This window comes from Hypanus sabinus, chromosome 31 (assembly GCF_030144855.1).
Source record: "Hypanus sabinus isolate sHypSab1 chromosome 31, sHypSab1.hap1, whole genome shotgun sequence".
NCBI lineage: Eukaryota > Metazoa > Chordata > Chondrichthyes > Myliobatiformes > Dasyatidae > Hypanus > Hypanus sabinus.
Genome location: NC_082736.1, coordinates 38,251,289 through 38,276,080, shown reverse-complemented (window position 1 = coordinate 38,276,080; position 24,792 = coordinate 38,251,289). Strand labels below are relative to the sequence as shown.

The window sequence follows — 24,792 nt, the reverse complement described above, 5'->3', positions numbered from 1 at the left end:
GCAGGAAATGGAGGGAGATGGACCATGTGCAGGGAATGATGGGATATGGACCATGTGCAGGGAATGATGGGATATGGACCATGTGCAGGGAATGATGGGATATGGACCATGTGCAGGGAATGATGGGAGATGGACCACATGCAGATAGAATGGATTAGGTGTCCTGATTTTAATTAAGTTGGCATGGTAACATAGAGGTTGGCCGAACACTATGACAGTGCCAGAGGCCCAGGTTTTGTGCTGACGCAAATAAGGAGTTTGTGCGTTCTCCGTGTGAGCATGGGGGTTTCCTCTGGGTGCTCCGGTTTCCTCCCACAGTCCAAAGATGGATGGGCTGGTAGGTTAATTTGATCATGTGGTTGTAATTGGGTAGCATGGACCCGTTGGGATAGAGGGACCTGTCATTGTACTGTACCTCTAAAACAAAGATTCAACAAAAAACATGTTGGGCAGAAATGCACATTTCTATGTTGTACAGTTCTTCATTCTAACCCATTGGGGCAGAGAATCCCACTGGAATAAAGCCAGCACAATCTCAGTCTCCACTCATCCCGGACATTCACCGAACCCTCTCCACCTCAGGCAGAAGGTACACAACACGCACCTCCAGGTCCTACCCCGCTGATCTCAGACTGTGAGCCGTGCTGTTCCGCAGGGCTCGGTGCTTGGTCTGCTGATGTTTGATGTTTGGTAATATGGTAAACTGGATCAGCCAATTTATGGGTGACACCAAGACGGGGGGAGCTCTGGGCAGTGACGAAGGCTATCCAAGCTTGCAGTGGGATCTGGACCTGCTGGAAAATGGTTAGAAAACTGGCAGATGGAATTTCATGCAGACAAGGTGGGGTGTTGCATATCGAGAAGACAAAACCAGGGTAGGACTAACACCGTGAATGGTGCGCACTGAGGAGCATGGTAGAACAGAGAGATCTGGGAATCTAGACCCACAATTCCATGATGGTTGGCGTCACAGGACTGCAAAGACACATTGGCCTTCATAAACCAAAATACGGGAGTTGGGAAGTTATGTTGAAGTTACATAAGACTTCGGTGAGGACTAATATGGAGAACTGTATTCAGTTCTGCTCAGAAAGATGTACTGTAAATAAGGTTGAAAGAGTACAGAGAAATTTTACCAAGGCGTTGCTGGGACTTGAGCACTTGAGTTATAGGGAAGGGTTGAATAGGTTAGGACTTTATTCCCTGGAGCGTAGAAGATTGAGAGGAGATTTGATAAAGGTATACAAAATCATTAGGGGTAAACGTAAGCAGGCTTTTTCCACTGAGGTTGGGTGAGACTAGAATTGGAGGTCAAAGGATTAAGGTGAAAAGTTAAAAATGTTTAAGGGGAACCTGATGGAGAACTTTGTCATCCACAGGAATGAGCTGCCAGCAGTTGCATGGAAACATAGAAAAGCTACAGTAAAATACAGGCCCTTCGGCCCACAAAGCTGTGCCGAACATGTCCCTACCTTAGAACTACCTAGGCTTTACCCATAGCCCTTCATTTTTCTAAGCTCCATGTATCCATCCAGGAGTCTCTTAGAAGACCCTACCATTTCCGCCTCCAACACCGCCACCGGCAGCCCATTCCACGCACTCACCACTCTCTAAGTAAAAAACTTACCCCGACATCTCCTCTGTACCTACATGCTTGACTGTGGGTTCAATTGCACCATCTAAGAGCAGGTTAGATAGCTCGGTGAATGGGAGGGGTGTGGAGGGACATAGCCTGGATGCAGGTCAATGAGACTGAGCAGATCCGGTTAACACAGACTCAATGACCCGAGGGGGCTGTTTCTGTGCTGCCGTGTTCTACGAATCTCCGACTCTTGAACGGAACTGGTGCTAAAAGATTAACTTGTTCTCCAAATCTGCCTCATCATGGTTCTTGTACTTTACCAACCACAGTACTATGCAAAAGTCCTAGGGACCCTAGAATTTTTAGATAGTATGCCCCCACTGAGCACTGATCTCAACATCATTGAGGCTGTTTGGGATTACCTGGAGAGACAGAAGCAAACAAGCCAGCCAAAGTCTGCAGAAGAACTGTGGCAGGTTCTCCAAGATGCTTGCAACAACCTATCAGCTGATTTTCTTAAAAAACCGCACTACAGTGTACCTAAGAGAATTGGTGCAGTTTTAAGGGTAAAGGGTGGTCACTCCAAATATTGATCTGATTTATTATTTTTACTGTTTACTGCACTTCATAGTATTTTTTTGATAGTTAGAAACTTTTCATTCCTGAGTTTTGAAAGCTTCTTCACATTAAGAGAATTTTGTTACACGCAGCTAAGACTTTTGCAGTGTTGCTTGCCTGCACCGGACTCTCTCTGTAACTGCAACACTTTATTCTGCCTTCGGTTTTCTCTCGGATGACCTCTCTATAGAATGATGCGTCTGGGTGGCAGGCAGACAAAAGCTGCTCACTGCATCTCGGTGCAATAACAAACCGATTCCATTACCAAGAGCACGGTGTTCACGTCTCCGTGCAGAGACCTGCCGACCCAACTCAACACCGCAATTACAGAAGGAACATATTAGGACAATTGCTGAATTCGCCTGGTATTGTATTCGTAGGGACAGAGATTTATCCGTCTGATAGATAAACCAGGAATCTCTCCCGTCAGCCGCTGACAAATGTAATTCAGTTAATGAGTAACATTATTTAATAGCAGAAATTTATTTGCTTTAATTAATTTACCCGAACGAAAGAATCCCGATCAGGATGTTATAACTGATACATGCTCCATTACTTTATCCACACAAAGAACCTGTGACAGTTTCTCAAATTGCTTGGTGGAAGGAAAGCAGTTTTTCTAAACACAAGGGATGCTGCAGTTGCCAGGAATCCAGGGCAAGACACACACAAAAATAAGGAGGAACTCGGCATCACTGGACATTAACAAACAGTCGGCGTTCTGGGCCGAGACCCTTCTTCGTTTTTTCTTAAACAGCAATGTTAAACCCCATTTGGTGTCACAGCACCAAACAGCACAGAAACTGGCCATTCAGCCCATCTGGTCCATACCAACCAAGATGACCATCAAAGCCAGTCCCATTGGCCCATGTTTGACCTGTATCCCTCTAGAGTCTAAGCCTTTCGCATCCATCCACCTGTCCAAGATGCTTTTAAATATTGTTAATGTACCTGCCTTAACCACTTCCCCTGCAGATTATTCCATACACTGACAACCCTTGTAAAGAAATTGCCCCTCGGGTTCCTATTAAATCTCTCCCCTCTCACCTTAAACTTGTGCCCGCTAGTTCTTGAAGCCCGAACCCAGGGGAAAAAAAGACTCTGTACAGTCACCTTGTCTATGCATTGTCTGATTTGATACACCTATTTAAGGACACCCCGAGTCCGTTGCACTCCAGAGAGAAGAGTCCCAACCTGCCCAACTTCGCTCCATCACCCAGTCCTTGAGTCCCTGGCAACATCCTTGCAAACTGGCTCTGCTCATTTTCTGGGGTACGCTGGTATCCAAGAGGAGATGAGGTTGGGGGTCGCCAAGAACATAAAATTGGATACGTTGCTAATAGCTGTTGGAATTAAAACAGGTTGTTGAGAGAGAGAAAAGGGGGAGAATATTCAGACCTTGACAGAGTTCGTAGATCCGCTTTAGGACCGATAAACATACAATGTTGTTCACCGTTAAAAATGGACAATGGAGAAAGACCCAGGAAAACAGGACAGTGAGTAGTCAGAATATCAGTGGAGAAGGCTCTTCGTGATACAGTTTACTCACTTTGGAAAAGGACACACTTATTAAGAACAATCAGTATGGCTTTGTGCAGAAGTGGTGACATTCCCTCTATCTATGACCTCTGGTCCTAGACTCCACACTATCAGAAACATCCTCTCCACATCCACTCTATCTGTGTCCTCTGGTCCTAGACTCCCACACTATAGGAAACATCCTCTCCACATCCACTCCATCTGAGTCCTCTGGTCCTAGACACCCTACTATAGGAAACATCCTCTCCACATCCACTCTATCTGTGTCCTCTGGTCCTAGACTCCCCCACTATAGGAAACATCCTGTCCACATCCACTCTATCTGTGTCCTCTGGTCCTAGACTCCCCCACTATAGGAAACATCCTCTCCACATCCACTCTATCTGTGTCCTCTGGTTCTAGACTCCCCAACTTTAGGAAACGTCCTATCCACATCCACTCTAACTGTGTCCTCTGGTGCTAGACTCGCCCACTGTCGGAAATATCCTCTCCACATCCACGCTATCTGTGTACTCTGGTCCTAGAATCCCCCACTATAGGAAACATCCTCTCCACATCCACTCTATCTGTGTCCTCTGGTCTTAGACTCCCGCACTATAGGAAAAATCCTCTCCACATCCACTCGGCGTCCTCTGGTCCTAGACTCCCCGACTAGCGGAAACATCCTCTCCATATCCTCTCTATCTGTGTACTGTGGTGAACGATCCGCAACGATAGGAAACATCCTCTCCACATCCACACCATCTGTGTCCGCTGGTCCTAGACTCCCCCACTATAGGAAACATCCTCTCCACATCCACTCTATCTGTGTCCTCTGGTCCTAGACTCCCCCACTATAGAAAACATCCTCTCCACATCCACTCTATCTGTGTCCTCTGGTCCTAGACTCCACCACTATCGGAAACATCCTCTCCACATCTATACGATCTGTGTCCACTGGAACTAGACTCCTACACTATAGGAAACATCCTCTCCACATTCACTCTATCTGTGTCCTCTAGTCCAAGACTCCCACACTCTCGGAAACATCCTCCCACATCCACTGTATCTGTGTCCTGTGGTGCTAGACTCCCCCACTATAGGAAACATCTTCTCCTCTCCGCATTCACTCTACATGTGTCCTCTGGTCCTAGACTCCTCCACTTTCGGAAACATCCTGTCCACATCCACACCATCTGTGTCCTCTGGTCCTAGACTCCCCCACTACAGGAAACATCCTGCCCACATCCACTCTATCAGTGTCCTCCGGTTCTAGACTCCCCCACTATATGAAACATCCTCTCCACATCCACTCTATCTGTGTCCTCTGGTCCTGGACTCCCCCACTATAGGAAACATCCTCTGCACAGCTGCTCTATCTGTACCCTCAGGTTCGAGGGTCCCCAATATTGGAAACTTCCTCTCAACATCCACTGTATCCATGTCCTCTGGTCCAAGACTCCCCCACTATAGGAAACATGTTTGCTTCTCCACATACTCTCTATCGGTGTCCTCTGCTCCTAGACTCCCACACTATCGGACACGTCCTCTCCACATACACAACATCTGTGTCCTCTGGTCCTAAACTCCCCCACCATGGGAAACATCCTTTCCACAGGGGCTCTATCTGTAACCACAGGTTCGAGGGTCCCCACTATCGGAAAGATCCTCCCACATCCACTGTATCTGTGTACTGTGGTGCTAGACTCCCCCACCATTCGAAACATCCACTCTACATAAAGTCTATCCATGTCCTCTGGTCTTGGACTCCCTCACTATTGGAAACATCCTCTTCACATCCACTCTATCTGTGTCCTCTGGACCTAGACTACCCCACTATAGGAAACATCCTCTGCACAGCTGCTCTATCTTTACCCTCAGGTTCAAGGGTCCCCAATATCGGAACAGCCTCTCAAAATCCACTGAATCTGTGTCCTGTGGTCCAAGACTCCCCCACTATAGGAAACATGTTCGCCTCTCCACATACTCTCTATCTGTGTCCTCTGCTCCTAGACTCCCACACTATCGGACACGTCCTCTCCACATCCACAACATCTGTGTCCTCTGGTCCTAAACTCCCCCACCATGGGAAACATCCTTTCCACAGGGGCTCTATCTGTAACCACAGGTTCGAGGGTCCCCACTATCGGAAAGATCCTCCCACATCCACTGTATCTGTGTACTGCGGTGCTAGACTCCCCCACTATAGGAAACATCTTCTCTTCTCCGCATCCACTCTACATGTGTCCTCTGGTCCTAGACTCCTCCACTATCGGAAACATCCTCTCCACATCTACTCTATCTGTGTCCTCTAGTCCTGGACTGCTGCACTACAGGAAACATCCTCTCCACATCCACTCTATCTGTGTCCTCTGCTCCTAGACTCCCCCACTATAGGAAACATCCTCTCCACATCTACTCTATCTTTGTCCTCTGGTCCTAGACTCCCCTGCTACAGTAAACATACTCTGCATGTCCACACTATCTGTGGTCTCTGGTCTTAAACTCACACACTACAGGAAACATCCTCTCCACAACCAATCTATCCGTGTCCTGTGGTCTTGGACTCCCCCACTATAGGAAATATCCACTCCACTTCCACCCTATCTGTGTCCTCTGGTCCTAAACTCCCCCACCATGGGAAACATCCTTTCCACAGGGGCTCTATCTGTAGCCTCAGGTTCGAGGGTCCCCACTACAGGAAACATCCTGTCCACATCCACTCTATCAGAGTCCGCTGGTCCTAGACCCCCCGCTATAGGAAACATGCTCTCCACATCCACACCATCTGTGTCCTCTGGTCCTAGACTCCCCCACTATTGGAAACATCCTCTCCACATCCACTCTATCTGTGTCCTCTGGTCCTAGACTCGCCCGGTTTAGGAAACATCCTCTCCACATCTACTCTATCTGTGTCCTCTGGTGCTAGACTCCCCCGCTATAGGAAACATGCTCTCCACATTAACAGCATCTGTGTCCTCTGGTCCTAGACTCCCCCACTACAGGAAACATCCTCTGCACATCCACACCATCTGTGTCCTCTGGTCCAAAACACCCCCACTATAGGAAACATCCTTTCCACAGCTGCTCTATCTGTATCCTCAGGTTCGAAGATACCCACTATCGGAAACATCCTCTCCACATCCACTGTATCTGTGTCCTCTGGTCCAGGACACCCCCACTATCGGCAACATTCTCTCCACATCCACTCTATCTGTGTCCTCTGGTCCTAGACTCCCCCACCATAGGAAACATCCTCTCCACATCCACTCTGTCTGTGTCCTCTGGTCCTAGACTCCCGCACTACAGGAAACATCGTCTCCACATCCACTCTATCTGTGTCCTCTACTCCTAGACTCGCCCGGTATAGGAAACATCCTCTCCACATCTACTCTATCTGTGTCCTCTGGTGCTAGACTACCCCACGACAGGAAACATCCTCTCCACATCCACTCTATCTGTGTCCTCTGGTCCTAGACTCCCCCACTATAGGAAGCACCCTCTGCACAGCTGCTCTATCTGTACCCTCAGGTTCCAGGGTCCCCAATATCGGAAACTTCCTCTCAACATCCACTGTATCTGTGTCCTCTGGTCCAAGACTCCCCCACTATAGGAAACATGCTCGCCTCTCCACATACTCTCTATCGGTGTCCACTGCTCCTAGACTCCCACACTATCGGACACATCCTCTCCACATACACACCATCTGTGTCCTCTGGTCCAAGACTCCACCACTATCGGAAACAACGTCTCCACATCCACACCATCTGTGTCCTCTTGGTCCTAAACTCCCCCACCATGGGAAACATTCTGTCCACAAGGGCTCTATCAGTAACCTCAGGTTCGAGGGTCCCCACTATCGTAAAGATCCTCCCACATCCACTGTATCTGTGTCCAGTGGTGCTAGACTCCCCCACTATAGGAAACAACTTCTCCTCTCCGCATCCACTCTACATGTGTCCTCTGGTCCTAGACTCTTCCACTATCGGAAACATCTTCTCCACATCCACTCTATCAATGTCCTCTGGTCCTAACTCCTCCATTTTCGGAAACATCCTCTCCACATCCACTGTATCTGTGTCCTCTGGTCCTAGACCCCCCCACTATAGGAAACATGCTGTCCACATCCACACCGTCTGTGTCATCTGGTCCTAGACTCCCCCACTATCGGAAACATCGTCTCCACATCCACTCTATCTGGGTCCTCTGGTCCTAGACTCCCCCACTATAGGAAACATCCTCTCCACATCCACTCTATCTGGGTCCTCTGGTCCTAGACTCCCCCACTATCGGAAACATGTTCGCCTCTCCACATACTCTCTATCGGTGTCCACTGCTCCTAGACTCCCACACTATCGGGCACATCCTCTGCACATACACACCATCTGTGTCCTCGGGTCCAAGACTCCCACACTATCGGAAACATCGTCTCCACATCCACACCATCTGTGTCCTCTGGTCCTAAACTCCCCCACCATGGGAAACATCCTTTCCACAGGGGCTCTATCAGTAACCTCAGGTTCGAGGGTCCCCACTATCGGAAAGATCCTCCCACATCCACTGTATCTGTGTCCTCTGGTCCTAGACTCCCCCACTATAGGAAACATCCTCTCCACATCCACTCTATCTGTGTCCTCTGGTCCTAGACTCCCCCACTATAGGAAATATCCTCTCCACATCCACCCTATCTGTGTCCTCTGGTCCTAGAATCACGCACTATCAGAAAAATCTTCTCCACATCCACTCTGTGTCCTCTGGTCTGAGACTCCCCCACTATATGAAACATCCTCTCCACATCCACTCTATTTGTGATACCAGATTCCCCCACTATAGGAAACATCCTCTCCACATCTACTCTATCTTTGTCCTCTGGTCCTAGACTCCCCTGCTACAGTAAACATACTCTGCATGTCCACACTATCTGTGGTCTCTGGTCTTAAACTCACACACTACAGGAAACATCCTCTCCACAACCAATCTATCCGTGTCCTGTGGTCTTGGACTCCCCCACTATAGGAAATATCCACTCCACTTCCACCCTATCTGTGTCCTCTGGTCCTAAACTCCCCCACCATGGGAAACATCCTTTCCACAGGGGCTCTATCTGTAACCACAGGTTCGAGGGTCCCCACTATCGGAAAGATCCTCCCACATCCACTGTATCTGTGTACTGTGGTGCTAGACTCCCCCACCATTCGAAACATCCACTCTACATAAAGTCTATCCATGTCCTCTGGTCTTGGACTCCCTCACTATTGGAAACATCCTCTTCACATCCACTCTATCTGTGTCCTCTGGACCTAGACTACCCCACTATAGGAAACATCCTCTGCACAGCTGCTCTATCTTTACCCTCAGGTTCAAGGGTCCCCAATATCGGAACAGCCTCTCAAAATCCACTGAATCTGTGTCCTCTGGTCCAAGACTCCCCCACTATAGGAAACATGTTCGCCTCTCCACATACTCTCTATCTGTGTCCTCTGCTCCTAGACTCCCACACTATCGGACACGTCCTCTCCACATCCACAACATCTGTGTCCTCTGGTCCTAAACTCCCCCACCATGGGAAACATCCTTTCCACAGGGGCTCTATCAGTAACCTCAGGTTCGAGGGTCCCCACTATTGGAAAGATCCTCCCACATCCACTGTATCTGTGTCCTCTGGTCCTAGACTCCCCCACTATAGGAAACATCCTCTCCACATCCACTCTATCTGTGTCCTCTGGTCCTAGACTCCCCCACTATAGGAAATATCCTCTCCACATCCACCCTATCTGTGTCCTCTGGTCCTAGAATCACGCACTATCAGAAAAATCTTCTCCACATCCACTCTGTGTCCTCTGGTCCGAGACTCCCCCACTATATGAAACATCCTCTCCACATCCACTCTATTTGTGATACTAGACTCCCCCACTATAGGAAACATCCTCTCCACATCCACTCCAACTGTGTCCTCTGGTGCTAGACACCCCCACTGTAGGAAACATCCTCTCCACATCCACTCTATCTGTGTCCTCTGGTCCTAGACTCCCCCACTACAGGAAACATCCTCTCAACATCCACACTGTGTTTTCTGGTTCGGGACTCCCTGACTATAGGAAACATCCTCTCCACAGCCACTCTATCTGCGTCCTCTGGTCCGAGACTCCGCCACTATTGGAAACATCCTCTCCACATCTACTCTATCTGTGTCTTCTGGTCCTAGGCGCCCCCACTACAGGAAAAATCCTCTGCACATCCACTCTATCTGTGTCCTCCGGTCCTAGACACCCCCAATACAGGAAACATCCTCACCTATCGACATCAACTCTTTCGGTTTCCTCTGGTCTTAAACTCCCCCACTATCGGAAACATCCTCTCCACATCCTCTCTGCGTCCTCTGGTCAAAGACTCCCTGAATATAGGAAACATCTGCTCCACACCCAGTCTATCATGGTCCTCCGCTCCTGCACTCCCCCACTATTGGAAACATCCTCTCCTCTCTACATCAACTCTATCTGTGTCCTCTGGTCCTAGACTGCCATGCTACAGGAAACATCCTCTCCATATCCACTCTATCTGTGTCCTCTGGTCCTAGACTCCCCCACTATAGGAAACATCCTCTGCACAGCTGCTCTATCTGTGTCCTCTGGTCCTAGACTCCCCCACTACAGGAAACATCCTCTCCACATCCACTCTATCTGTGTCCTCTGGTCCAAGACTCCCCCACTATAGGAAACATCCTCTCCACATCCACTCTATCTGTGTCCTCTGGTCCTAGAACCCCCGCTATAGGAAACACCCTCACCACATCCACTCTATCCGTGTCCTCTAGTCCTAGACCCCCCGCTATAGGAAACATCCTCTCCACATCCACACCATCAGTGTCCTCTGGTCCAAGACTCCCCCGCTATAGGAAACATGCTCTCGACATCCACTCCATCTGTGTCCTCTGGTCCTAGACTCCCCCACTTTAGGAAACGTCCTCTCCACATCCACTCCATATGTGTCGTCTGGTCATAGACTCCCGCACTACAGGAAACATCCTCTCCACATCCACTCCATCTGTGTCCTCTGCTCCTAGACTCGCCCGGTGTAAGAAACATCCTCTCCACATCTACTCTATCAGTGTCCTCTGGTATTAGACTCCCCCGCAATAGGAAACATCCTCTCCACAACCAATCTATCCGAGTCCTGTGGTCTTGGACTCCCCTACTATAGGAAATATCGTCTCCACATCCACCCTATCTGTGTCCTCTGGTCCTAGACTCCCGCACTTTCAGAAAAATCCTCTCCACATCCACTCTGTGTCCTCTGGTCCTAGACACCCCCACTATAGGAAACATCATCTCCACATCCACACCATCTGTGTCCACTGGTCCAAGACTCATCCACTATCGGAAATATCCTCTCCACATCCACTCTATCTGTGTCCTCTGGTGCTAGACTCCCCCAGTATCGGAAATATCCACTCCACATCCACATTGTCTGTGTCCTCTGGTCCTAGACTCCCTGACTATAGGAAACATCCTCTTCACATCCACACCATCTGTGTCCTCTGGTCCGAGATCCCCACTATCGGAAACATCCTCTCCACATCCACTCTATCTGCGTCCTCTGGTCCTAGACTCCCATGGTACAGGAAACATCCTCTCCACATCCACACCATCTGTGTCCTCTGGTCTTGGACTCCCCCACTATCGGAAACATCCTCTCCACATCCACTCTATCTGCGTCCTCTGGTCCTAGACTCCCCCACTATATGAAACATCCTCTCCACATCCACACCATCTGTGTCCTCTGGTCCTAGACTCCCCCACTATATGAAACATCCTCTCCACATCCACACCATCTGTGTCACCTGGTCCTAAACTCCCCACTAGAGGGATCTTCCTCTGCACAGCTGCTCTATCTGTACCCTCAGGTTCGAGGGTCCCCAATATCAGAAACTTCCTCTCAACATCCACTGTATCTGTGTCCTCTGGTCCAAGACTCCCCCACTATAGGAAACATCCTCTGCACATCCACTCTATCTGTGTCCTCTGGTCCAAGACTCCCCCACTATAGGAAACATCCTCTGCACATCCACACCATCTGTGTCCTCTGGTCCTAAACTCCCCACTAGAGGGATCTTCCTCTGCACAGCTGCTCTATCTGTACCCTCAGGTTCGAGGGTCGCCAATATCGGAAACATCCTCTCAACATCCACTGTATCTGTGTCCTCTGGTCCTAAACCCCCCACCATGGGAAACAACCTTTCCACAGGGGCTCTATCTTTAACCTCAGGTTCGAGGGTCCCCACTATTCGAAAGATCCTTCCACCACCACTGTATCTGTGTACTGTGGTGCTAGACTCCCCCACTATAGGAAACTTCTTCTCCTCTCTGCATCCACTCTACATGTGTCCTCAGGTCCTAGACTCCGCCACTTTCGGAAACATCCTCTCCACATCCACACCATCTGTGTCCTCTGGTCCGAGATCCCCACTATCGGAAACATCCTCTCCACATCCACTCTATCTGCGTCCTCTGGTCCTAGACTCCCATGGTACAAGAAACATCCTCTCCACATCCACACAATCAGTGTCCACTGGTCCAAGACTCAGCCGCTATAGGAAACATGCTCTCCACATCCACACCATCTGTGTCCTCTGGTCCTAGACTCCCCCAATATCGGAAACATCGTCTCCACATCCACTCTATCTGTGTCCTCTGGTCATAGACTCCCACACTACAGGAAACATCCTCTCCACATCCACTCTATCTGTGTCCTCTGGTCCAAGACTCCCCCACTATAGGAAATATCCTCTCCACATCCACCCTGTGGTCCTAGACTCACGTACTATCAGAAAAATCTTCTCCACATCCACTCTGTGTCCTCTGGTCCTAGATTCCCCCACTATAGGAAACATCCTCTCCACATCCACACTGTGTCCTCCGGTTCAGGACTCCATGACTATAGGAAACATCCTCCCCACATCCACGCTATCTGTGTCCTCTGGTCACCTGGTCCTAAACTCCCCCACTATAGGAAACATGTTCGCATCACCACATACTCTCTATCTGTGTCCGCTGGTCCTAGACTCCCACACTATCGGACACATCCTCTCCAAATCCACTCTATCTGCGTCCTCTGCTGTTAGACTACCCCACTTTAGGAAACATCCTCTCCACATCCACTCTATCTGTGTCCTCTGGTGTTAGACTACCCCACTTTAGGAAACATCCTCTCCACATCCACACCATTTGCGACACCTGGTCCTAAACTCCCCCACTATAGGAAACATCCTCTGCACAGCTGCTCTATCTGTACCCTCAGGTTCCAGGGTTCCCAATATCGGAAACATCCTCTCAACATCCACTGTATCTGTGTCCTCTGGTCCAAGACTCCCCCACTATAGGAAATATCTGCTCCACATCCACTCTATTTGTGATACTGGACTCCCCCACTATAGGAAACATCCTCTCCACATCCACACTGTGTCCTCCGGTTCTAGACTCCCTGATTATAGGAAATATCCTCTCCACATCTACTCTATCAGTGTCCTCTGGTACTAGACTCCCCCGCAATAGGAAACATGCTTTCCACATTAACAGCATCTGTGTCCTCTGGTCCTAGACTACCCCACTATAGGAAACATCCTCTCCACATCCACACTGTGTCCTCCGGTTCTGGACTCCATGACTATAGGAAACATCCTCTCCACAACCAATCTATCTGTGTCCTGTGGTCTTGGACGCCCCTACTATAGGAAATATCGTCTCCACATCCACCCTGTGTCCTCTGGTCCTAGACGCCCGCACTATAGGAAACATCCTCTCCACATCCACACCATCTGTGTCACCTGGTCCTAAACTCCCCCACTATAGGAAACATGTTCGCATCTCCACATACTCTCTATCTGTGTCCGCTGGTCCTAGACTCCCCCACTCAATCGGACACATCCTCTCCAAATCCACTCTATCTGCGTCCTCTGGTGTTAGACTACCCCACTTTAGGAAACATCCTCTCCACATCCACACCATTTGCGACACCTGGTCCTAAACTCCCCCACTATAGGAAACATCCTCTGCACAGCTGCTCTATCTGTACCCTCAGATTCGAGGGTCCCCAATATTGGAAACATCCTCTCAACATCCACTCTATCTGTGTCCTCTGGTCCAAGACTCCCCTACTATAGGAAATATCCTCTCCACATCCACTCCATTTGTGATACTAGACTCCCCCACTATAGGAAACATCCTCTCCACATCCACTCTATCTGTGTCCTCTGGCCCTAGACGCCCCCATCACAGGAAACGTGCTCTCCACATCCACTCTAACTGTGTCCTCTGGTGCTAGACTCGCCCACTATCAGTAATATCCTCTCCACTTCCATGCTATTTGTGTCCTCTGATCCCAGACTCCCCCACTACAGGAAACATCCTCTCCACATCCACACTGTGTCCTCTGGTTCTGGACTCCCTGACTATAGGAAACATCGTCTCCACATCCACTCTATCTGTGTCCTCTGGTCCAAGACTCCCCCAATATAGGAAACATCCTCACCTATCTACATCAACTCTTTCTGTGTCCTCTGGTCCTAAACTCCCCCACTACAGGAAACAGCCTCTGCACATGCACACTATCTGTGTCCTCTGGTCTTAAACTCCCCCACTATAGGAAACATCCTCTCAACATCCACTCTATATGTGTCCTCTGATCCCAGACTCCCCCATTACAGGAGACATCCTCTCCACATCCACACTGTGTCCTCCGGTTCTGGACTCCCTGACTATAGGAAACATCCTCTCCACATCCACCCTATCTGTGTCCTCTGGTCCAAGACTCATGCACTATCAGAAAAATCTTCTCCACATCCATTCTTTGTCCTCTGGTCCTAGACTCCCCCACTATATGGAACATCCTCTCCACATCCACACCATTTGCGACACCTGGTCCTAAACTCCCCCACTATAGGAAACATCCTCTGCACAGCTGCTCTACCTGTACCCTCAGGTTCGAGGGTCCCCAATATCGGAAATATCCTCTCAACATCCACTGTATCTGTGTCCTCTGGTCCAAGACTCCCCCACACTAGGAAACATGTTCGCCTCTCCACATACTCTCTATCGGTGTCCTCTGCTCCTAGACTCCCACACTGTCGGACACATCCTCTCCACATACACACCATCTGTGTCCTCTGGTCCAAGACTCCTCCACTATCGGAAACATCATCTCCACATCCACACCATCTGTGTCCTCTGGTCCTAAACCACCCCACCATGGGAAACATCCTTTCCACAGGGGCCCTATCTTTAACCTCAGGTTCAAGGGTCCCCACTATTCGAAAGATCCTTCCACCACCACTGTATCTGGTCCTGTGGTGCTAGACTCCCCCACTATAGGAAACTTCTTCTCCTCTCCACATCCACTCTACATGTGTCCTCTGGTCCTAGACCCCTCCACTATCGGAAACATCCTCTCCACATCCACACCATCTGTGTCCTCTGATCCAAGACTCCCCCACTAACGGAAACATCCTGTCCACATCCACTCTATCTGTGTCCTCTGGTCCTAGACTCCCCCACTAACGGGAACATCCTGTCCACATCCACTTTATCAGTGTCCTCTGGTCCTAGACCCCCCTGGTACAGGAAACATCCTCTCCACATCCACTGTATCTATGGTTCTATGGTCCTAGACACCCCCCCCCCCCCCCGCTATAGGAAACATGCTCTCCACATCCACACCATCTGTGTCCTCTGGTCCTAGACTCCCCCACTTTAGGAAACGTCCTCTCCACATCCACACCATCTGTGTCCTCTGGTCCTAAACCACCCCACCATGGGAAACATCCTTTCCACAGGGGCCCTATCTTTAACCTCAGGTTCAAGGGTCCCCACTATTCGAAAGATCCTTCCACCACCACTGTATCTGGTCCTGTGGTGCTAGACTCCCCCACTATAGGAAACTTCTTCTCCTCTCCACATCCACTCTACATGTGTCCTCTGGTCCTAGACCCCTCCACTATCGGAAACATCCTCTCCACATCCACACCATCTGTGTCCTCTGATCCAAGACTCCCCCACTAACGGAAACGTCCTCTCCACATCCACTCTATCTGTGTCGTCTGGTCATAGACTTGCCCAGTGTAGGAAACATCCTCTCCACATCTACTCTATCAGTGTCCTCTGGTACTAGACTCCCCCGCAATAGGAAACATGCTCTCCACATTAACAGCATCTGTGTCCTCTGGTCCTAGACTACCCCACTATTGGAAACATCCTCTCCAGATCCACACTATCTGTGTACTCTGGTCCGAAACTCCCCGAATACCCCTGCATATCCACTTTGTCTGTGTCCTCTGGTCCTAGACTCCCGCACTATCAGAAAAATCCTCTCCACATCCACTCCATCTGTGTCCGCTGGTCCTAGACTCCCCCACTATAGGAAACATCCTCTCCACATCCACACTGTGTCCTCCGGTTCTAGACTCCCTGACTATAGGAAATATCCTCTCCACAACCAATCTATCCGTGTCCTGTGGTCTTGGACTCCCCCACTATAGGAAACATCCTCTCCACATCCACTCTATCTGTGTCCTCTGGTCCTAAACTCCCCCACTATAGGAAACATCCTCTCCACATCCACACCATCTGTGTCCTCTGGTCCTAAACTCCACCACTACAGGAAACAGCCTCTGCACATCCACCATATCTGTGTCCTCTGGTGCTAGACTCCCCCAGCATCGGAAACATCCTCTCCGCAGCCAGTCCATCTGTGTCCTCTGGTCCAAGACACGCCCACTATAGGAAACATCCTCTCAACATCCACTGTATCTGTGTCCTCTGGTCCAAGACTCCCCCACTATAGGAAACATCCTCTCCACATCCACTCTATCTGTGTCCTCTGGTCCTAGACGCCCCCACTACAGGAAACGTGCTCTCCACGTCCACTCTAACTGTGTCCTCCGGTGCTAGACTCACCCACTATTGCACATATCCTCTCCACATCGATGCTATCTGTGTCCTCTTGTCCTAGACTCCCCCAATATAGGAAACATCCTCACCTATCTACATCAACGCTTTCTGTGTCCTCAGGTCCTAAACTCCCCCACTACAGGAAACAGCCTCTGCACATCCACACTATCTGTGTCCTCTGGTCTTAGTTCCCCCACTATAGGAAACATCCTCTCCACATCCACTCTATCTGTGTCCTCTGGTCCTAAACTCCCCCACTATAGGAAACATCCTCTGCACAGCTGCTCTATCTGTACCATCATGTTCGAGGGTCCCCAATATCGGAAAAATCCTCTCAACATCCACTGTATCTGCGTCCTCTGGTCCTTGACACCCCTCTATAGGAAAAATGCTCTCCACATCCAAACCATCTGTGTCCTCTGGTCCTAGACTCCCCCACTATCGGAAACGTCATCTCCACATCCACACCATCTGTGTCCTCTGGTCCTAGACTCCCCCACTTTAGGAAACGTCCTCTCCACATCCACTCTACCTGTGTCCTCTGCTCCTGGACTCGCCCAGTATAGGAAACATCCTCTCCACATCTACTCTATTAGTGTCCTCTGGTGCTAGACTCCCCCCACTATCAGAAACATTGTCTCCACATCCACACCATCTGTGTCCACTCGTCCTAGACTCCCCTATGATAGGAAACATCTTCTCCACATCTACTCTATCTGTGACCTCTGGTCCCAGACACCCCCAATATTTGAAACATTCCCTCCACATCCACTCTATCTGTGTCCTCTGGTCCTAGACTCTCCCACTTTCGTGAACATCCTCTCCGCAGCCACTCCATCTGTGTCCTCTGCTCCTAGACACCCCCACTATAGGAAACATCCTCTCCTCTCTACATCCACTCTATCTGTGTCCTCTGGTCCTAGACTCCCCTGCCACAGGAAAAAACCTCTCCACATCCACTCTATCTGTGTCCTCTGGTCCTAAACTCCCCCACTACAGGAAACATCCTCTCCACATCCACTCTATGGTCCTAGACTCTCCCACTTTCGTGAACATCCTCTCCGCAGCCACTCCATCTGTGTCCTCTGCTCCTAGACACCCCCAGTATAGGAAACATCCTCTCCTCTCTACATCCACTCTATCTGTGTCCTCTGGTCCTAGACTCCCCGACGAGAGGAAACATCCTCTCCACATCTACTTTGTCTGTGTCCTCTGGTCCCAGACACCCCCAGTATAGGAAACATTCTCTCCACATCCACTCCATTTGTGTCCTCTGGTCCTAGACTCCCCCACTACAGGAATCATCCTCTCCACATCCACACTATGTCCTCTGGTCCTTAACTCCCACACTATAGGAAATATGTTCGCCTCTCCACATACTCTCTATCTGTATCCTCTGGTCCTAGACTCCCACACTATCAGAAACATCCTCTCCACATCCACTCTATGTGTGTCCTCTGGTCCTAGACTCTCCCACTATAATATCCTCTCCACAGCCACTCCATCTGTGTCCTCTTGTCCTAGACACCGCCACTATAGGAAACATCCTTTGCACAGCTGCTCTATCTGTACCCTCAGGTTCGAGGTCCCCACTATCGGAAACATACTCTCCACATCCACTGGATCTCTGTCCTGTGGTGCTAGAGTCCCCCACTCTAGGAAACATGTTCTCCTCTCCGCATCCACTCTACACATGTCCTCTGGTCCTAGACTCCTCCACAACAGGAAACAGCCCCTCCACATCCACTCTATCTGTGTCCGCTGGTCCTAGACACCCCCAGTATAGGAAACATCCTCTCCACATCCACGCTATCTGTGACCTCTGGTCCCAGACACCCCCACTATAGGAAACATCCTCTCAACATCCACTCTATATGTGTCCTCTGATCCCAGACTCCCCCATTACAGGAGACATCCTCTCCACATCCACACTGTGTCCTCCGGTTCTGGACTCCCTGACTATAGGAAACATCCTCTCCACATCCACGCTATCTGTGACCTCTGGTCCCAGACACCCCCACTATAGGAAACATTCTCTCCACATCCACTCTATTTGTGTCCTCTGATACTAGACTCCCCTGCTACTGGACACATCCTCTCCACATCCACACTGTGTCCTCTGGTCCTAGACACCCCCACTATAGGATACATCCTCTCCACATGCACACCATCTGTGTCCTCTGGTTCTAAACTCCCCCACTATAGGAAACATCATTTGCACAGCTGCTCTATCTCTACCGTCAGGTTCGAGGGTCCCCACTATCGGAAATATCCTCTCCACATCCACTGGACCTGTGTCCTGTGGTGCTAGACTCCCCCATTATAGGAAACATGTTCTCCTCTCCGCATCCACTCTACATGTGTCCTCTGGTCCTAGACTCCCCCACGATAGGAAACATCCTCTCCACATCCACACAATCTGTGTCCTCTGGTCCTAGACTCCCCCACTATAGGAAACATCCTCTCCACATCTACTCTATCTGTGTCCTCTTGTGCTAGACACCCCCAGTATAGGAAACCTCCTCTCCACATCCACACAATCTGTGTCCTCTGGTTCTAAACTCCCCCACTAAAGGAAACATCCTTTGCACAGCTGCTCTATCTCTACCGTCAGGTTTGAGGGTCCCCACTATCAGAAACATCCTCTCCGCAGCCACTGGATCTGTGTCCTGTGGTCCTAAATTCCCCACTACAGGAAACAGACCCTCCACACCTACTCTATCTGTGTCCTCTGGTCCTAGACTAACCCATTATCGGAAACATCCTCTACACATCCACTCTGCGTCCTCTGGTCCTAGACTCCTTGACTATAGGGTACATCCTGTCCACATGCACTGTATCTATGTCCTCTGGTCCTAGACTCCCGCACTATCAGAAAAATCCTCTCCACATCCACTGTGTCCACTGCTCCAAGACTCCCCCACTATAGGAAACATGCTCTCCACATCCACACCATCTGTGGCCTCTGGTCCTAGACACCCCCATGATAGGAAACATCTTCTCCACATCTACTCTATCTGTGACCTCTGGTCCCAGACACCCCCAATATCGGAAACATTCTCTCCACATCCACTCTATTTGTGTCCTCTGCTACTAGACTCCCCCACTACAGGAAACATCCTCTCCACATCCGTACTATGTCCTCTCGTCCTAGACTCCCACACTATAGGAAACATGTCCTCCTCTCCACATACTCTCTATCTGTATCCTCTGGTCCTAGACTCCCACACTATTGGACACATCCTCTCCACATACACACCATCTGTGTCCTCTGGTCCTAGACTCCCCCGCTATCGGAAACATTGTCTCCACATCCACAACATCTGTGTCCTTTGGTCCTGCACTCCCGCACTATTGGAATCATCCTCACCTCTCTACATCAACTCTAACTGAGTCCTGTGATCCTAGACACCCCTGCCACAGTAAAACATGTTCTCCTCTCCACATACTCTCTATCTGTATCCTCTGGTCCTAGACTCCCCCACTATCAGAAATACCCTCTCACATCCACTCTATCTGTGTCCTCTGGTCCTAGACTCTCCCACTATAGGAAACATCCTCTCCACATCCACTCTATCTGTGTCCTCTGGTCCTAGACTCCCCCACTACAGGAAACATCCTCTCTACATCCACTCTATCTGTGTCCTCTGGTCCTAGACTCTCCCACTATAGGAAACATCCTCTCCACATCCACTCTGGTCAAGTGTGAGGTGTTGCTCTTTGGCAGGTGAAATGTAATGAGCCAGCGTGCAGACAGTAATGGGGTTTTGTGCACTGGTAAACAGAGGACTCCAAGCCCACAGCTCCCCGAAAGTGGCAGCACAAGTAGACAGTGTTGTTGAGAAGGTGTACCCCACACTGGGCTTGATGGGTCAGGCCATTGAGAATAAAAGTCAGAAGGTCACGTTTGCATTTGAGTCAGTGTTGGTCATAATGTTCATGGTGAGTGGCTGGTCGCCCCATTACAGGAAGGGTGCGGGGGTTTTGGAGAGGTTGCAGAGGAGGTTCAACAGGATGCTGACTGGGTTACAGGACGTGTTATCATGAGAGGCTGGACAAACTTGTGCTGTTTTCTCTGGAGCATCGGAGGCTGAGGGGAGATCTGATAGATGTTTATAAGATTATGAGAGGCATAGATAGAGAGAAGCAGTCTGTTTTTAATCAGGAATGAAATGTCATACAGTATTTGACATTTCCATGCTGGGAAAAGGACTGACTGTCTATCCTATTTGTTCCTCTAATAATCTTATTACACTTCATCAGATCTCTCCTCGGCTTCTGCTTTTCCAGAGAAAACGACCTCAGCTTGTCCAACATCTACTAATAGCTCACCCTGATGACTGGGAATTCCCTGGCACAAAATACTCTGAACATAGAAAATAGGACAGTATAGCATGAGAGCAGGCCATTTGGTCCAAAATGTCTGTGCTGACCATGATGCCGAATTAAACTAAATCCCTTCTCCCTGCACATGGTCCATCTCCCTCCATTCCTAGCACATGGTCCATCTCCCATCATTCCCTGCACATGATCCACCTTCCTCCATTCCCTGAACATGGTCCATCTCCCATCATTCCCTGAACATGGTCCATCTCCCTCCATTCCCTACACATGAAAGTGTCTGTCTAACAGTCTCTTAAATGCTTCTATCATATCTGTCTCCACCCCCACCCCGGCAGAACAGTCCACACACCCACCACTCTCCCCCTACTCATCTCCTCTGAACTTTCCCCTTTCACCTTCAATGCCTGCTGTTCTGGGTTAGGGCTTGGGTTCTCTCCCCGTCATAATCAGTGACCATTATCTACAAAATTCCATCCATCCATCACTGACGACCCTCACTATCTGTAACAACACTCAGTGTTTTCAGAACAGATCTTCCCCTCCGCCATCTGATTTCTGAACGGACAGTGAACCCATGAACACGATTTCACTATTTTAGAAACATAGAAAGCTGCAGCACAATACAGGCCCTTCAGCCCACAAAGCTGTGCCGAATACCTAGGAACTACCTAGGGTTACACATAGCCCTCTATTTTTCTAAGCTCCATGTACCAATCCAGGAGTCTCTTAAAAGATCCTATTGTTTCCACCTTCACCACCGTCACTGGCATCCCATTCCACGTACTCACCACTCTCTGAATAAAAAACCTACCCTCTCGTTTCCTCTCTTTTTGCATGAGTTATTTACCTTTGGTAACTTACAGTAATGTTTATCGTTTGCAATGTGTGGCTGTCAAAAAATGACAAGATTCATGTCATATGTCAGTGATAATAAACCTGATTCTAATTCTGAAACTGCTGTGAACAAGATTTAAATATATGTAGAACAGAACACCACACTACAAGGCCCTTCGGCCCACAATGTTGTGCTGACCCTTTAACCTACTCCGAGATGAATTTCCCTCCCACATAACCCTCCATTTTTCTAACATCCAAGTGCCTAGCTACAAGTCTTTTAATGACCCTAATGTATCGGCATCTACCTCCACACCTGGCAGGGTGTTCCACACACCCACCGCTCTATGTGTAAAAAAACCTACCTCTAACATCCCCCCTCTACTTTCTTCCAATCCCCTTAAAATCAAGACCCTCGTATTAGCCATTTCTGTCATGGGAAAAGTAGCTCCAGCTGTTCACTCGATCGATGCCTTTTATCATCCTGTACACCTCTATCAAGTGTCTTCTCATCCTCCTTCACTCCAGAGAGAAAATCCCCAGCTCACTCAAACTTCCCTCATAAGAGACGCTCTCAAAAGCTTCCACATCCTTCCTATAATGAATACACTCAATACCACAATATTGAGGTGAAGCGTTTTGGATGAAATATCCCAATGAAGTATTTCTGCCCAAAATATCATCTGTGTGTAGATGCTGCCTGACCTGCTGAGTTCCGCCAGTATTTGTGTGTGTTGCTCTGGATTTCCAGCACCTGCAGGATCTCTTGTTTGTCTGCCGTTGGCAGGATTTTAACGTAACAGACGGACACAAGAGAACATGAGCAGGAGGAGGCCAGGCTGCCCAACACCGATCTCACCAAGGCTGGTCTACACCGCCCCATTTCCCTACACCCCCCCCAATAAATTCAAATATTTACCCACCTCTGAGTGATCAGTCTCCTCTACGCTTGGGGGAGACAGTGAACAGCTGGTCTACAACACCCTTGGGGGGGGGACAGTGAGACACTAGTCTCCAACACCCTTGGGGGGTCAGTGAGACACTAGTCTCCAACACCCTTGGGGGGGGGGTCAGAGAGACACTAGTCTACAACACCCTCGGGGGGGGGGGGGGGGGTCAGAGAGACACTAGTCTACAACACCCTCGGGGGGGGGGGGGGGTCAGAGAGACACTAGTCTACAACACTCGGGGGGGGGGGGGGAGGTCAGTGGGACACTAGTCTCCAACACCATCGGGGGGGGGGGGGGGGTCAGTGAGACACTAGTCTCCAACACCCTCGGGGGGCAGTGAGTTCCAGAAGTTCCCCTCCCGCAACGCGAACATTCTCGTCCTCTGTTGCCCGGACCCTCAGCACTTGACTGACTCCCAGCGGGAGCATCTCAGCTTCTCCTGGGATCTCGGCCTCACCGGAGCCACCGATTCACACCCCAGACAGCACAGTCCGACACCAGATCGCACCCAACGAGGAGTGGTCTGATGCCCTCTCGTCCCGGCATGACACTCCCAACGCCCAGTGGGTGCCCATCGCGTCCACTTTGACCCCCTCATGATCTCACAGGATACCGTCTGTGGGACAACCCGCCTGGTACAGCCAGGGAGCCTCCCAACCATCCCAGATACAGTCTGACAACTGCCCCTCCCTCAACCAGACCCCACTCCTCCCAAACCCCCACACCCCCCCAAACCGGAGCTCCTCCCTACCTTCTCCGCACACCTTCCCCCGGTAGCCTGTTCCGGTACAGTCGCAGACGGCCTGCCCGCCCCGCGCCGAGCAGGAGCCACCGTTGAGGCAGGGATTGTGCCGGGCACAGACGAGCTCGTCCTCGCCGCGGATGCCCTGGCTGCTGATCAGCAGAGGGGGCGCCTCGCCCAGCTTGAGGTTGGCCAGCAGCCCGTGGTACGGGGGCTCGTACTTGGCGGTGCTGGAGGTGAGGGCGGACAGCCGGACGTCGGGCGGGATGCCCCCCACGAAGAGGTCGCTGGCCACCGTCATGTCCTGGCGCTTGGAGCGGACGGCGGCGGCCTGCGAGTGGCCATCCACCATCAGCCGGGTCTCCCGGTTGTTGCGCGTCAGCACCACCATGTGCCAGCGGTCGTCGTCCACCCGGGCCTGGCTGACCAGCTCGGCCGGCTCCGCGCAGAAGATGGTGAAGCGGAGCCGCAGGTGCCCGCCGGCCACCATCAGCTCCAGGAAGTCGCAGTAGCCTCCGTCGTCCACGTACAGCAGCAGGGCCCGGCTGATGTTGGTGCGCAGGCTGAAACTCAGCTGCCCGTTCGAGCCCGCCTCTTCCCACCGGCCATAGCGTGCCCACTGGCCGGCCGAGCCCCCGAACTCCAGCGCCCAGCCCGGGCCCGCGAGGCACGCCAGCACCAAGAGCAGTGGCAACGGGGCACAGTGGAGGGCAAGGGAGGGCGACATCTTCGCCGCGGTCTCTCTGTGCCGGCTCCCTTCCTCCACCATTAACGCTGGCCTCTCTGCCCCTCTTTCCTTCCTTCGTTCGATCTCTTTCTTCGTTAATTCCTTCCCTCCTTCCTTCTGAACACCAAACACACGTTTCTCTTCCGCCGTCAACACCAGACTATCCCTTGCCCCGGTCCGCAGTTCGTTCCGTCCTTCCCTTATTCGTCCGTACCTCTCTTTCTTCGTCAACTCATTCCATCTCACTGCAGGACAATCCGTGCTTACCTCCTCCCGCTCCCTTCCGTCCCGTTCTTGTTCCTTCTTTCTCACCGTCGAGCTCCCCGAGACGACGCTGTTTGCCCCTCCTCCCCTCCAGGGAGATCCAACTGGGGAAAAAGCGCCACCCCCCTCTTCTCTCTCTCACCCCCTCCCCCCAGACTCGCAACGACCCTCAGTCACGTCTCGCCATCCTTGACCGGGCTTCCAAAAGATTCCCGCCGAGCAGCATCTGATCCCAATGGAAGTAGGTGGGGTCCTCTCGTTGGTCTCCGGAA

General features: G+C 50.6%; 1 protein-coding gene across 1 annotated transcript in view; it reads right to left on the bottom strand.

Moving 5' to 3' along the window:
• The window catches only part of LOC132384107 (neurexin-1-like), a 1,241,271-nt gene extending 1,217,237 nt beyond the window's left edge, over window positions 1-24,034 (bottom strand). The window contains exon 1 of the mRNA XM_059955449.1: window positions 23,539-24,034. Coding sequence (XP_059811432.1) covers window positions 23,539-24,019 — 481 coding nt within the window. The 5' untranslated portion in view covers window positions 24,020-24,034. The remainder of the gene's footprint in view (window positions 1-23,538) is intronic.
• Window positions 24,035-24,792: the final 758 nt, after the last annotated feature.